The sequence below is a fragment of the Culex pipiens genome, chromosome 1 (assembly GCF_016801865.2).
Source record: "Culex pipiens pallens isolate TS chromosome 1, TS_CPP_V2, whole genome shotgun sequence".
Classification (NCBI taxonomy): domain Eukaryota; kingdom Metazoa; phylum Arthropoda; class Insecta; order Diptera; family Culicidae; genus Culex; species Culex pipiens.
In genome coordinates, this window is record NC_068937.1 from 106,133,227 (window position 1) to 106,146,899 (window position 13,673).

The 13,673-nt window shown below is 38.9% G+C and overlaps 1 protein-coding gene across 2 annotated transcripts; it reads left to right on the plus strand.

Moving 5' to 3' along the window:
* The first annotated feature begins 945 nt into the window (after window positions 1-945).
* On the plus strand, window positions 946-9,135 carry LOC120428907 (sodium-coupled monocarboxylate transporter 1-like). Of its 2 annotated transcripts, none has more exons than XM_039594048.2 (4): window positions 946-1,431; window positions 7,095-7,459; window positions 7,555-7,865; window positions 7,924-9,135. In XM_039594048.2, exons 1-4 carry the CDS (start codon window positions 1,426-1,428, stop codon window positions 9,075-9,077), a joined length of 1,836 nt encoding a protein of 611 aa, XP_039449982.1. In that variant the 5' UTR covers window positions 946-1,425; the 3' UTR covers window positions 9,078-9,135. The 2 variants fall into 2 exon arrangements, with proteins under 2 accessions (XP_039449982.1, XP_039449981.1); XM_039594047.2 differs by having other exon boundaries at window positions 947-1,431; window positions 7,092-7,459.
* The last annotated feature ends 4,538 nt before the right edge of the window (window positions 9,136-13,673 follow it).

Below are 13,673 nucleotides of genomic sequence, written 5' to 3' on the forward strand. Positions count from 1 at the left end.
CAATGTGCTTTAAATGAGTTTTCTTATCTGAAATGCCAAAAATATTGACCAAATAAGGTCTGCAAGTCATTGAATCGAAGAGGAGTTTTTTCATAAATCTGCTCCTTTCGTTGTCCCGTCACGAAAAAAAATGGCTGGCAAAAACTCAAATCTCAACCAAATCTTTCAGTTCAAGGAGCAAAAGATTCGTTTTTCAATTTGTGATAATGTGTAGAAGAGCAAAAGTTTTAAAAAATCAATCTGGCGAAACTGTGTCGATTTTTTTGGTGTGCCTTTTAAAATTCCAGTTTTACGATGTTGTCCCGTCACGCTACATTTTCATTTCAGGAGAAGCACAGGTATAATATTGTTCATTATGCATGTCATTTCTATGTTGGAAAATCAATTATCTTTTCAAATATGTAATAACATTGGTGGGTTTCTTCTTTAATTGTGCCACTACAGCCAAAACGCTGAAAAAAACTTGGGAATTTTTTGAAAAGGAGCCGAAGAATCGGTCAATTAAGTTTTGCTTTTGGCAAAACTATCAATTCAGCATTCTTTTAGAATAGATTCATGGGTGAATCTTCCCTGAGTTAAAAGTTTCACCATTTTTGACTATTTTGGTCAATACTATTGGATGACCTCAATTGTTTTGTAGAACGTTTTATGTTTTTTTTTGCAAGTGACGCCAACCCGGTAAAAGTTCTACAAACATCCGGTAGCGACCATGAGTTGCAAATTTTGCAGTTTCCTCGGATTAACAATCGGTCCGTTTGTCCAGCGTGACTCGAGCCGCAATTTTTTCGAGATTCCTAACCAGCCGGAACCAATTACGCAAAAGTCTTCCAGGTCTCCAGAGATTGACATCCCTACACCCAGAACCCGTCAACACCCAACATAGCCACAGTTCTCGCGCGTCGTCCAGTTACCTATATAGCACCGAGAAAGTCTTCCAAGTGTTTCAGTTCCTCGCCAGAATTCTGTCGCGAAACGCGCGAAACTCTGACGTTTGCCGCGCGTGGTTTGCAACACCTCACCTCTGTGAACGAGTCCCGCGAGTTTTATCGCGCGCGCGAATTGCGAAGAGTACAGTTAAGCACGCGCCCCCCGGTAATAAGCGAGTGCCTTATCGAAGAGTTGTGATTTTTTTTCCGTTTGAATTGTAAAACTTGGTGAAGATGAGCTCTGGAGGTAGTGGCATCGGACTAAGCTAGAGTAGTTTACACATGTTGCAGTTATCAGCTATCGGGAGCGTCAACTCGCGCGCGTCTGGCAATCGGGTGCTTGGAATCAGTCAGTTGGTAGCTGCAGGTTGACCCTTGAGGCCGTTAAGTGTTCGCAGGCCGGCTTGCGGGACTGTTTTGGGACGGTTTGTTTGTTTGGATATTAGACACCTGCGATTTCGTCTGGCGCAAAAAAGTGTCAACCGCTTCATCGCGTACAATGCTGGTAATTATAGAACCTTTTTGTTTTTGAAAAAGTCGGTGGAGCTTCAGTTGCCAGAAGGCTTTGTTTTGGTTTCGAGCGCGAAGTCGACCTTAAGTCTGTTGGAGAGTTGGTCGGACAAGTGCTGAACACGTGTAGCTTATCAACTTACCTGTTGTAGCAGAAGCAGACCGTCTGCTGAAAACCGTATGACCGATATACCAAGTGTGGAAGTGCGTCTCTTTTCTGAAGTGTTCTACCATAATCAGTCGGTGGGAAATGCCAGACTCCCCCCCAGTGTTGGTCACTTGGAAGAGTGATGTGATTTATCAGTTCCGCGGAACTAGATGTCACCTGGTGGCCGGAATGATTGGCGGGTGCATTGTTCAGAACCTGAGTGTTACGATGAATTTTGAGTAGCCCCAGCTGTAATCAATAACTCTAGTGTCCAGTGCGCGATATACATTCTACCTGCCTGCGCTAAATCATTTGTGTCGCAGTGTTGTGAGACATTGATTTGTTTTGATGAATTTGGAGAATGGATGAAGTCACGACTTGTAGCTTTGAACTACGAAGTCTGAACTTATTCCTAGACACTCTTTAACACAAATCCACTTATAATTTTCTAAAATTGGTATTTTTTCTCAATATTCAGTCTTACCTCAACGTCCAAGGCGGGAATTGTACCCATCACCATTCGCTTATAAAGCGAACTCCGTAACCTCACAATCAAAAAAGTAGTACTTTTTCTACAGAAATAATCTCAAGCTGACTGCCTTCAAACAGCTATTTTAAGCAAATTAGCTATTTTTTTCTTCTGCTGCTAATAAATAAGCAGATGACAAAATTTACTGGCATTTGGCTCGTTTCCAGCGTATTGATAACACTCTTTGACTACAAAAATAAGATAGCCACGGTGGTTGCATATTAAATGGGAAGCGAGGCGCAAATTAATTTGAATTCGGCAAACCGACGTAGAGGGGCTGGATTGCTAGCAGGATTTATGAAAATTTCGATGAACCATCGTGATTTTTTTTTGATGAGTTGTGTAATGTCATTTCACCCAGCCTGATGGCAAGATTGTCAAATTGTATGTATGGGCCGCGATACTCACATTGGTTGGATCTCGGACCCCGCTATTTGGTCGCTTTACCCCTTTGACGCTAAATATAGGGTAAAAGAGCCAGCAAATGTGCAATTGAAAACAAGTTTTTTTTTGTGAAAAATTATTTTAAATTTTGTTTTTGATGAATATTTTTAAATGTGTTTTGTCAAAAAATAAATAACTAGAAAAAATATAATACAATACAGCCTATTGAGGACGAAGTCAATCGTTCACATTTTTTAATGTTATCTTATAAACATATTTAAGTGTTAAATGTCAATATTCCAAGAAGATAATGTCCAGCTTGTGACGATAAACTACTTTTCCTTTACTTAGAAATCGAATCCAGAAGGGAAACGATAACCAGATATGTTGGTCCGGACCGGGTTCTGAACTCCCATTTACGAGGCGAAAGCGTTACCGCATGGCTTGATCTTAACAAAAAAATTAACTAGACAATAAATATTAATTACAAATTGAGACAACAAAATTACCTGTAGCTTGTTGAAAAATTACAGTTAACGTTTTTATCAGTTAAGTTACTAATTCAACTCCCACACTATATTACACAATTGCGTTTGGCGGCAAACATTCTTGCAAATGAGATAAATTATTTGAATTATGTATAGTTGTCCAGTGCACAGCTAAGAACACGCTAAGCACGTTTCACTCTGTCAGCATTTTCGCATACATCGAAACGGAGAAGAGAGCAGAGTTGTGCGGTTTAGTTTGTTCTGTTGTCATTCTGTTAACCAAGTGCATTTTTTTTGTGGCACGTGGGGGAGTCCCATATTAACTTGCTGATGCGGGATTAATATTCTTTCATGAGAAATATATGATTTTTTCTATACGATTTCAGCAGTTATCATTGAAATTGTTGCGTAATGTGAGGTTTATTTGAGATGAGTCAAAACATCTTCAAGAATGCAAGGTTCAAGTATTGTGACAACTGTCAAGTATATCTAAAACATTTAAAACGCTCGACATACAGTCAGGAAGTAAATTTCTCCGGTAATTTGTTTCTATTTACTCGTTCTCTGAATGCATCATACTTATTGCGGTTGTGCTTTGTTGGCGCATGTCGATGTTGGTTCATTTTAAGCTATGCTGTATTGCTCCGTTTACCAAATCGCATTTCAAAAACTTCCAACCACCAAGGGAGCGTTCTTTTATTACGTAACGCAAAAAATCGGATTTTTAGACCCCCATCCCCCCCCTCGTAACAAAATTTCCATACAAATTTCAAAAAATTTGTATGGAGCGTAACACGGCCTCTGACCCCCCCTCCCCCCCATCTGCGTTACGTAATAAAAGAACGCTCCCCAATCTAAGATGTTCAGATAAACAGATGAAACTTAGAGCGTCCAATTTCCCGGGAAAACTCTGAATTCCGGGGAAAAGGTTTTCTTGTTGTGCATAACACGGTGTATTTCCGAAAACAAAGTCATGTTGCGTAAACGTAGATTAGTTGTGAAAGAGTTCGACTGCAAATTAATTTGAATTTTCTTCATCATGAAATAATTAAAAATAAAAGTTTACAGACGATGGTTTTCATTAAAATATTATAAATGAGCTCTTCGAAGTCATTATGACCCTGTGAGCGAATTATGACTAATTAGAGCACTTGACATGTGTTCAACCCGACCTGGTCGTTCATTAGTTGCACTTCATAGAAAAGCTTTAAAATGCAGTTCTACACGGAGAAAAAAGGGTTCCCAAAATCGTGAACATGCGTTCTTGAAAATCAGAACAACAAATGAAGTGTTCAAATCCAACGGTACGTTTTTAAAAACGTTACTTAATCCACCTTTAGCCTTTAGCTTTAGGTGGTTGATGCCTTCCTCTCATTTATACAGTGATTTCAACCCCCCTAAAGTGTCCACATGGTTTATGGATCGCCCTTAACGTGATCGCAACACCTAAGAGGTCCTAATAAAAATAAGTGATGAGAAAAAAATGACTACCTACAGACTTTTTGTCAAGATTGTACATGCACCGCCGTGGGGAAATAGATTAAGGTAATGTAAATTCAGAGCATTTTTTAAACTGCTTGTAATTTTAGATAGGTAAGTCAGATCTTGAAATTTCTTAATCCACAAGAAAGGTCATTTCAAAACCACCGTTTTTTGCAAATTGAGAAATTTAAATGCATCAGTTTTTAAGCATAACTTTTTATGTGCTTTACTAAATCTTATACATTTCAATAGGGACTTATGGGACCCCAAGACGAATTGAATGAGGCCAAAACGGTCAAAATCGGCTCAGCCAGTGTCGAAATATACCAGTGACATTGATTTGGTACACATGTCTACATACAGCCAAACACACAGACATTTGCTCAGCTGGTGGTTCTGAGTCGATATGTATTAGGAGGTCTAATTAAAAAGTTCATTTTCCGAGTGATTGTATAGCCTTTCCTCAGTAAGGTGTGGAAGGCAAAATCGTACCATTAGGGTAGAATCTAGTGGGAAAATTAGAAATGATAAAAATCCAATCAGCAACACATTTTTTGGGTCCCTTTTAGGAGACCTTTTGGAGCGATTGGTTAAGCCCACGATTGGCGCAAAGCGCATGAAATTTGTGTGGAAATTACTATGGTGAAATTCGCATTTTCACATTTTTGAATATATAAAATTTATGTTTTATTTTTTTATGAAACTAACACCGTTGAAGTGTAGCCCTGGATGTCCTGAACAACTTTCCCGAAGAAAGTATGGTGTCACAGTGCGTAATAAAAAAGATACAGAGTTTTCAAAAGAAGTGTATTGAAATAATCAGTGAAACTCAAATTTTCTGCCAACATTGCCAAAGGAACCGGGAAATGCAAAACAGACATGTTGTTCTTATATTTTGAAGAACCTTACCTAAAATTGATGTGAAAAAATATTCAGAAGACATTATTTAGTTAAGTTGCACCCCAAATCCTCAAATATAAGATAGTTTTTGAAAGATTCCGCTTGACTTAGCAGTGTTGGCAAAAAGTATGAGTTTTACCGAGTATTTCGAAATGTCTCTCTTGACCGCTCTGTAACTTTTGTTAGAAGCATTTTTGCACCATACTGTCTTCGGGAGAATTTTTCAGGACATTAGGGCTACACTTCTACGGTGTTAGTTTCATAAAATAACAAAACAAGAATTTTGTAAAATCAAAAATGTGAAAATGCAAATTTCCCCATATTAATTTCCATACAAATTTCATTCGCTTTGCGCCAATCGTGGGCTTAACCAATCACTCCCAAATTTTGGGAGGTTGTTTGGGTCCCTAAAAATCATGTTGAGTAGTTCTCTACGGCATTGCATTTTTTGCGATTTTTAAATTTTCATTTTTTGATTTGGATGAAACTTTTTCCATGCATTTCATTTGTCAATAGACATAATTTTGCATCATTAGTATTTCCATTCAAATTCTGTATAATGAGAAGCGATCTGAAAAAAAAAAAACAGAATCTGCTCGATTTGGTGTCTTAGGCAAAGTTGTAGGTTAGATTAGGAGTTTTCAGAAAAAAATGGTACAAGGGAAAAATCCCATTTTTTTTTCTTTAACTTTGAATGACTAAATGTTGAATTTCCAAAAAAAGTATTTTTTAACTGTCGAAATTTATGATATATTTTAGGGGACTTAAAAACATCTTTTGAACAATAGTGCGTGATGGTGTAAAATCTAGATATCTAGAGTTTTATTTGAAAAGGTCCTATAAACATATGAAACACAATAGTTTATAGGACCTTTCAAAACAAAAAAAAACTCTAGATAGATATGATATGAAAATATCGAAAATACGGATAAGAAAATAAAAAAAAACATTTTTTAAAGCAAAATTAAATTTTCAATCGAAAATTTTGGTAAAATGTACCGTTTTCAAGTTATAGCTTCTTTTTAGGTATAAATCTAGAGTTTTTTTTGATTTGGTCCTATAAACATATGACAGACAATAGTTTATTGGTCCTTTTAAAAAAAAAACTCTGGAAATGTAGATATTTTTTAAAGTTTTAAAAATAAATCTCGACATCTGGAAAACATATTTTTGAAGAGCTGAGAAAAATTAATATAATTTTCTCTATGGAACTTTGAAAGATTAGGCAATTAGTTTCTGATATACTGCCTTACAAAGAATTCAAATTGATGAAAATGAATTTCTCTAAGTGTCACCTCATTAGCTTGTAATTTTAAGCTGACGATAACTCGGAAACTATTAGTCCGATTTTCAGTGTTTCAAATTAAAGCTTTTGCGAAATTTTCTGATCTTTTTAATAAAAATAATCGACTTATGTCTTCTGAACTTTTTTTCATAAAATGTAATGAAAAACTGAACTTTCCTTGAATCATATACTACGGGGGTACCCATAATATCGGAAAATTATCCTTAAGGATTTTGTCTGAATGACAATTTTAGAATATGCAGGCTGGTGCAAATTATGAATAAGAAAGGATTTATATCCGAATTGCTGTATTCCTAACAGTAAAACCTGATATCCGATAACCTTAGAAATTGCTCAGCTCAACTTTCAATTTCCCAGCCTAAAAACAACGTCATTTTCACTTTCCATTTCCCTTTCTCTGGTTTCCCTCCCATCCAAGCAGCGGCAGCTGGAGGAGCCGGCCGCGGTCAGCAATCTCTGGAACTATCTGGCCTTTGTGGCGTTCGTGGTGATCTCGGCGCTGATACCGATCCGCAAGCGACTATGCAGCCGGCGGGTGAAAACGAAGGAAGACTACGTGTTCGGGGCCGGCCACATTTCGACGCTGGCGATGATGCTGTCGATCGCCCGCGGGACGCTCGGGGTCATCTCGGTGCTGGGCTACCCGAGCGAGTTCTTCTACCGGGGGACGGCCATGTGGGAAACGTTGTACGGGATGATGACGGCCTACCCGATCGTGTGCTTCGTGTTCATTCCGGTCTATTTCGATCTGGGCATTACATCGGTTTATCAGTATTTGGAGCTGAGGTGAGTTTCGGACCGGCTATCAGCGATGGGGAGGTTCCCGGCAATTTGCTCTGTTGGAGGTACTAATTTCCGACTTTTTGTTTCTTCCTCACTAGATTCAACAGCCGCCTGGTGCGATGTTTAGCCTCGGGAACCTACATCCTGCGTACGTTACTCAGCCTCGGGGTCACGATCTACACGCCGACGGTCGCCCTAAACACCATCATCGGCGTTCCGTACTGGGCGTCACTGCTGTGCATCACGTGTATCAGCATCTTTTTCAACGCGCTCGGCGGCATGAAAGCGGCTGTTGCGGCGGACGTCATCCAAAGCCTGAGTATGACCGCTATGCTTGTGGCCATAGTGATCTACTGCAGCGTCGAAAATGGCGGACTGGTGCGGCTGGTTGAAATTGGGGAAGAACATGGTAAGTTCGCACACCTTTTTGACTTGACTTTTGCGTTAACTTTTTTCCCCTATTTCAGGACGCATGAACTTCTTCAACTTTGCCGCGGATCTGCATCTCCGAGTGACTACCACGTCCGCCTGGTTGGGTGAGCTGTTCATGTCGCTGAGTTTGCTCGGCTGTCAGCAAAATTTTGTCCAGCGTTACCTGAGCATGCCCAACTTTGCCAAGATCAAGCGAACCATGCTGATCAACATCCCGCTGGTTGCGGTTCTGTTTTCGTTACCCTGGTTCGTCGGAATGGGAATATTCACCGTGTATCGAAACTGTGATCCTTTGAAGGTGGGACTTATAGAAAAGATGGACCAGATTCTACCGTACTTTATGGTGGATTATTTCGCAAACGTTCCTGGTGTTTGGGGACTTTTTGTCGGCACTCTGTTCAATGGAGCTCTGACGTTGAACATTTCCAACATCAATTCACTGGCGACCGTTACTTGGGAAGACTTTTTATCGCTTGTTCCTGGACTGAAGAAGAAAACCGACAGCTATCAACTAACTGTTATAAAGTTCGTTGGAACCATCTACGCCGTATTGATCATGGGCATTGCGTTCCTCGTAGGCCTTCTTTCCGGAGTTATAGAATCCTCAGTGCTTGTACTATCAGCCACTTCAGGCCCTCTCCTTGGTGTCTTTATCCTCGCAATGTTCATCCCATTCGCCAACTGGAAGGGAGCCTCACTGGGAATGATCGTGTCCCACATCATAACCGTCTGGATCGTCGCCGGTCGCCTGATGTACGTCGAAGTAAGCAACTCAGTGCTGCCCACCTCAATCGATAGCTGTCCCGTCCAATACCAAGACACCACCAACGCCACGCTCTACCTCCACGAATTCCTCGCATCTCGGTCAACATCCTCAGCCCTGACCGATGAATCGTTCCTATACCGGATATACTCCATCTCCTACATGTATTACGGAGTGTTCGGTACCATCCTTACCGTAGCCGTAGGAATAGTGTTTAGTCTAGCCACGTGGACCGATCTCGACGCGTACAACACGAAGATGCTGCATCCGGCAGTACGGTGGCTCCATTCGCGATCGCCCTTTGGGGGGAAAAGATTTGGGTCGTTTGAAGTGAGCAGTGGCAATAAACCACCGGCGTTGACCGTCGCCGTGGTCAGTCCGCACGAGGGTGGTGCTGTGCCGGAGAAGGGCGCTGAGAAGAGTTGACAATGTTGTTAGGTTGTAAGCTGTAAATAGAATAAAATTACCATGATACTATTAAAAATACATTTTAAATTGAAAGAAAGTGCCTTTTAGTATGAACTCATTCTAAGAATATTTTCAAAATAATAGGTCATGTTTTAACGAACTCGCAAAGAGTTAAAGTTGCCTATTAGGAGGAACATAATTGTTTTTTCGCTAGTATTAGACGCTCCACCTTTGGGAGTATTTTCAACATCAGTTTTCCAGATTACAGTTGTATTCCAGATGAAAATAATTTGCACGTTTAAAACTACTCGTCTCAAAAAAATGTTGACAAAAGGCAAAACAAAGCAAGATTTTAGATTTCCAAGTTATAATAACTATACCATAAAAAAACCTATAATAGAGCGTCACGGAATCATTATGATATTATTACCATTTATTTATATAAGAGAGCAAAAAAAAAAATAGTTATTAAGCTTCAAAAACATTAAAAACTGATTCCAATCTTGAACTTACAAGGTCTTGTTGATCGATTGGAACCCTGTTTAGACATCTCAATTGGAACCCAGAAATTAACATTAATACTGTGGACTGTTATCCGAAGTCTTCATCAAAATTTCACGTTGCATGATCGAATCACAAAGAATGGTTTTAAGCTGTCTTATTTTGATTTTTTTAAACTTAAATATGGCTTCCAAAATGTTTAAACATAATCTATTTTTTTTTAATCTTTTTTCGAATAGAAAAACGGAATAGAAGAACTGTCAACCAAACATCTCAATTTATTTAATTGAAGCATGAGCATGGTTGACTGCCAATGAGCTGCTACTCCGTTATTAACAAATCAGCTGAAGTAATACAATGAATCAAAAATGATCAGTGGGAGCCAAACATCCGTTCACTGTTCAACCCCTGAAGACCCCGACATTATTTGTCAATACCGGCGCCCTCCCAATAAGCCTGCAGTTTAACGAAGGGGAGGAATGTTAGTCCGATAATTAAAGTTGCAGACTCATCAAGCACATAGTTTTTCGCTATATACCTGTTGACACCGCTTGAGACTGTTGAATCCACAGCATCACGGGATTAGTTTTATTTGGTTAGTAGGATAAGGTAATGGTTTTTCGAAGCCTCCCGAGCTACGATGTTGTGGAGAGGACTTAACATGCACCCGACGTCGAGCCCTCCGAGCTACGAAGCTATTAGAAGGTCTTTTTCAACACAAAAGCACTCGCGCACCACGCAGCGTTTTTGCTCAATCAAAATTATTTTGTAACGCGACACATCTGACGAACTCAACCGTCAACGTCTTTCATAAAAGACCCGTCAGCGAGCCTTCCGAGCAACGATGCTATGGGACGGTCTTTCTGGTTAACACACAAGAACACTCACACACGGTTAGTATATAATAGATGAAAATTTTGCTCCACTATTAACTCGACGATCCAAAATGCCAGCGTGTCTATCGATAAACGATTCTACACAAATTAATTTTTCACCGTGAAAATTATACACATTATTCAATAGAATTAATTTTCTGACAATACGATCCAGCCTCGATAATTCAAAGTTTCTCTTTAAAACTTGCGGATAATCGAATCTACACAGCAAGAAAAGTAGTTATCCAGCTGCTTGTGAAAGGTAAAATGAAATTTTACGTAATATTACACCCAGAAATATGTAGCCCATCAGTATGGGAAACCTACTTGACCGACTGTCAAGCTCATATATGCGTTTATCCATCCGCTAGCTCTGTTGATGCCGGGTTGTCTCAAGTAAACCATTCGTATCCGTACCATTCAGAAGTGCACTGTAAAATCATTGCGTGTTGCATATGAGTCGGGCGTAACTGCTTCCAACGATAGATTCGTTTATTCACAGATGGAGTAACATGATCGTTGGTAAGTCAGAGTCTTGTAAGTATAATATAATATATGCATCTCGCTGGGGTGAAATTGAAATTCATTTCAGAGTGAATAAAAATCGAGAAGTCACGTGCAGAAATGTTGAGTGTTTTATATCATCTAAAACTAAATTGATAAATGTATAATTGCTTCTGTACTTGGTAACAGATAATTAAGAGCATCATTGAAAAAACTAAAAGTACCATTTAACAAATAAACTGTCTCATATTGTATGACATGTTTTTCAATGAATCATTAAAAATCCTATCATGCTCACAAGCAGTATTTTCCATAGATAAAAAAATGATTTGAATAGATTTGTGGTAATTTTATCAAATCACTATTTCCATTACCAGTATTGTATTTGTTTCGTTCACCTCACTTGTTGTCTCCGGGTAGAGGTAAAATCCCAGACAATAATCGTCCATCGCATGCATTGGGTCATCGGAAAATTAGCTCATGTTATCAGAGTTCCATCCGTTTCGACGGTTTAAACGTTCATACACTCCTGCCACGATTGGCAGTTTGATGTTATGCATTTACCTAATTGTTGGTTTTGGCTTAAGCTTACATTTATATAAATATTTAACTATACAAGTAGGCAACCTCCCGACGCAGTTTACTGTGTACGTAGGACATTTGTAGAATTAGTTCGTTTTGTTTGCTTTTTGTATTTTAGACCGCTTTCTTTTAAAAAGAATGTCTTTTTAAATGTTTACATCACCTAAAATAGTTGTACTTAACTTTTTCTAGCTCCTGTTAGCACTGCCGCCGGCGAAAATCAACATCTGTTGTGGGGTGTGAATCACCCACCTCAGTACACCTACCGCTGGGCAGCATATTCTCACCTGATTGATAACTGTGATTTGCAGTCACTTGGCCCGCTGTTGAGACTTGTTGGCGTTCGTTTGTTGTCTACAAGTTTCGTCAGATAAAGTATCCCAGGCGTGATCGATTTGTCTGATGTGAATTAAAATTCCTCCAGAAATCTGTTTTTGCTTTTTGGGTGAATCATCCAAGCTTCTTGCAATTTTAATTCGAGCAATAAAGTGTATCAAAATTAACGATATTCGATTTGAGAGACTGGTGCTCCAGGTTAAAGGTGGCACATAACCTGTTTGTCGGGTCATTGTCGGAACTGGCATTGACCGCCAAACGAAATCCAGTCGTTGTCTTCATCGCCTAGCATCGCGCCGATATATTTTTGGGTCAATGTGAAGGCCAAGGTGCCTGGTGCTAGGTATAGTTAGGAGCTCTTTTGTACTTTGGTGGAACATGTTCTTGATGCTCTAAAAATGCTATGTCTCTGGTGTGTGTGTAAGTGTCGTTTTTTGGAATACGTGGGAGCGCCAGACTTGGTCCAAGGTTGAAGACACGTGCTAGCGGGCACGTACTGTGTACAGTCTTGTATTTTTCCATCGTTTTGGGAGTCTCGTGATCATTTGGACAAAGGGGGTCATTCATAAAGAGTTGGACTTTTTGGGGTTGAGTTGTGCATGGTAGAAACGAATGATGTTTTTTAGAGGAATTGTAAAAAATGGTCGAATATGAATATTATTGGCCATTCCGATTCCACCATTTCTTGTGTGATTTGCAAATTAAGAAAATGTAAAATTAAACTTGTAAAAAATCCCAATATTTGTTATTGATGACACGACAACAAAGTTGGGGATCCTAAAAAGCATTACCTAAAAAGCAAGCAGTCACCGCTTAGATATTAATAGACTTCGCTTGATGGGCAAACAAATAAAAAAAAAAAAATAACAAGTCATGGTCTCAACATTTGAATGGAAAAAAAGTGTTATAAAATGCATTTTACACTATTTCAGTTGTTTTACAATTATTAGTTTTCAAAAAATGAAAGAATTAACACAAAAAACTTTTAATAATTTCTGTACCAGCCTTATTAATATTATATTCATGGAAATGTTATATTATTTTTTATTTGTCGACAGATCAATAATTTTGGAGTTAAATGTCCCGGGTCCCGGGAAATTGCAAAATTTAACTTATGATTCCCGGGAAATTGAAAATCTCGAGAATCTTCATTCTCTAACTATGATCTTTCGAACTATATCTGTAACAGAGAAATACAAAAAAAAAATCACAACATACTCTTAGAATTAAAGAAAATCTTATTAAATTTAATTAAACAACAAATTTAGTTTGTTTGTTTTTTGTAACGACTCATAAAAAATGTTTCCGTCAACAGTACTTACAATCTTAATAACTCTAAGGACCGATTAGCTCTGCCATAATTAGTGACTTTTTCTTCGCTTGCACGTGACAATGCATCGTTTCGAACGCTTAGATTTCCAGAATGGGCCTTAATTTACGAGACAGGAATTCGCCAAGTGTCGTTAGTCACTGCGCTGGTAGGTATATATGTTGTACTAGACTAAACAGAGCCTAACTAGACAAAACAAACAAACAAGTGGAAGTTAAAAACATAAATAATTTCTCCACCTGGTGGCTGGTTGAAGTTCTGTTTGCCTCACACCGCTTTATTATGAGTAACAACACAAACAAAAGAAATGCAAACTGCACCAAGATGTTCCTTTTTGAGTGCACAGGCACTACTGGGCGTGTAGTAGTAAGTGCTAACTCTTCACTACTCTTAGGGCTAAGAAAGACGCGCCGCACAAGTGGCTTACTTAGTAATCCACACACATGTAGCCAATCGTTTTAGCTTAGTATTAGGTGCAAACTTTGT